General features: G+C 54.6%; 1 protein-coding gene across 1 annotated transcript in view; it reads right to left on the reverse strand.

The window, feature by feature from the left end:
• plekha7b (pleckstrin homology domain containing, family A member 7b) overlaps window positions 1–2500 on the reverse strand; it is a 117825-nt gene that overhangs the window by 5802 nt on the left and 109523 nt on the right. Inside the window, exons 24-26 of the mRNA XM_084436898.1 lie at window positions 2452–2500; window positions 787–1008; window positions 189–322 (exon numbers count right to left, since the gene is read on the reverse strand). The exon at window positions 2452–2500 is cut by the window's right edge and continues 164 nt beyond it. Of these exons, the coding sequence (XP_084293024.1) occupies window positions 189–322; window positions 787–1008; window positions 2452–2500 (405 nt within the window). The remainder of the gene's footprint in view (window positions 1–188; window positions 323–786; window positions 1009–2451) is intronic.

The following is a 2500-nucleotide window of genomic DNA, read 5'->3' on the forward strand; positions in this document are numbered from 1 at the left end:
CAATTATAATACTAACTGCGGGCTGAATCCACACATCTCCCATTGCCCTGTTGTTCTGCCTACCTATTATATGTAGGATAACGTTATGTCCAATTAACTTCTTAAGAAGGTTTTTGTTCGGGAAACACGGACATTACTAGCCGGCCCCGGTGCTGCGGGGCCCCCTGGTGGAGTGGCGGAGGAGGTACCTGGACTTGGCCAGGATGCTCTTGATGCGTTCCACTTTGCGATGGCGCTCCTCAATCTCCTGGGGGCTCAGGGGCTCGTCGGGCTCGTCGTCGATGTAGCGCTCCGGGATATACACCTTCTGAGGCTTGGACAGCTACACACACACACACACACACACACACACACACACACACACACACTGAGGTCAAAGAGGAGACCTGCGCAGAGAAGTTTTTTTAAGTGCCACAGGGGGTGCGCAATTCTCAAGGGGGGTGCGCAATCCTCAATAGCCCTCAATAACACACACACACACACACACACACACACACACACACACACACACACACACACACACAGATGTAGGGCTTGTGTTTACATTAGGAGATGACACATTATTGACATCTCGTTTTTGCAATAATAGGACCAACGTGTCTGAATGTGAGCCTGCTAATCTCCATCCATATCCTAGTTCCAGGTGTACATGTGAAGGTGAGCAGGGCCTCGCTGAACGCCTGCGGTGATGTCGGGGGTGGGGTAGTGAGGCCTGTGGGGGAGGAGCTTCGGCTACCGCCACGTGGTGACGTGCGCGATTGTCGACGGAGGGGGCGGGGCCTCTACCTCTTTGCTGAGGTCCAGGTCGTAGTCCAGAGGCTCCAGGTCCGCCTCCCGGGCCGGGGTGGGCGTGGCCACGGCGCAGAAGGTCAGCCACCCCTCCGAGTGGGAGCGCGGCTTCTCCGCGTGGTCGGCCGGACGCTCCTCCCCCTGGACCACGCCGCGCGCCTCCTCGCCCTGCACCGCCCGCTCCAGGAGCTGCAGGTCGAACTCCTGCTCGCGCCTCCACTGGGCGGGGCCACAAAGAGAAGACACTGGTCAGCTCCCAAACACCACCACCGGGCCCCGGCAGGGTGTGTGTTGACCACGATGTAAGACTGAGGTCACAGACAACAACCGGCTTTCTCTGGGAAACACACCATACCTACCTACCGCACATACAAACCAACAAACAAACAAACAAACAAATCAAAAAACAAACTGTATGCTGCATGACTAGGGAAAGCAAATATAAGTACTCTGGACTTACAGCAGGCAGATCATTTATAGTTATTACCATGTCATAGGACATGTATGTATATATACACACACTCATCTGTTTGGATGGCATCATTCGTTGCATACACAAATTATGATAATTAAAATAAACACACACACATACTGAGCAAGACAGTATCACAACAGTGCTGACCCTAGCATGTAAACAGATTGATAGAAGCATGAGGATGAGGTCCCTGTGGTGGACAGTATGTAGAGTATGGATGGTCCCCTGGTCCCTGGTCAAGCAGAGAGAGGACAGGATGATTGGGGGGGGGGGGGGGGGGGCATCTGCTGCTTGTTCCCAGGCGTCATTGTGCTTACTGGACAAAATCCAGAACGAACCCCACTGCAGGGCTGCCCCCGATGCATATTCATCACACCCGCACGGAGGGAAAACTACACGGCAAGCGCGGATTCATTAGCAAAGTGTTTATTTCAGACGTGGTTCTTCGCGAGCCTCGACATCACATGTGTGCGGAGGAGGGAGTGGCCAGCGGCGGGTTCTCCATCAGCAGTAACATATAATTAGAACCGTACTTCTCCAGTTTGGAATAAGCTGTGCTGCACACGTCTGGGTTGGGAACCGTCACATGGAGACATGTACTGTATTTAAGGCACTGGTTCAACTGGGATGTTAACGCCACTCGTCCAGCCAGGGGACATGGCTGGGCAGCGTAGCAGGGCAGTGGGAGGTCCTGACCCCGGATCAGCAGAGGACCAGGGAGGTGGGCTCACATCCAGCACACTGACCATCAGCAGAGAGACGCTGGACACCCTGACCAAAGTCTGTCTCTGAGTTACTGGTTTTACTGAGACGCACAATAAGGCCTGGCTAGACACAACTGAGTAGAGTAGAGCAGAGCAGAGCAGAGCAGACCAGAGTAGAGTAGAGTAGAGCAGGCCCGAGTTCTGGTTCTGTGTCAAATGTAGCAGTTCAACATGGGTTTCACACCTCTCTATGTTTCTCACCTCTCACACACACAGCAGTCTGCACTCGCACGTTTAACACACACACACACACACACACACAGGAATGCCAAGTCAAGTCAACCGGTAAACCACATGCCTAATGTGTTAGCGACTGCATGCACAGTTAGAGCCGTGCGCGCGGTGTTACGTGCACGCGCGTGTGTGTGTGGGCGCGTGTGTGTGTGCGGGCGTGCCCGAGGACGCGTCGTGGCTCTAACGTACCGAGCCCAGGTCTGCGGAGAGAGGGCGCGGGGCGAGGGAGGAGGGGGGG

The sequence above is a fragment of the Borostomias antarcticus genome, assembly GCF_949987555.1.
Source record: "Borostomias antarcticus genome assembly, chromosome: 4".
In the NCBI taxonomy this organism is placed as follows: Eukaryota; Metazoa; Chordata; class Actinopteri; order Stomiiformes; family Stomiidae; genus Borostomias; species Borostomias antarcticus.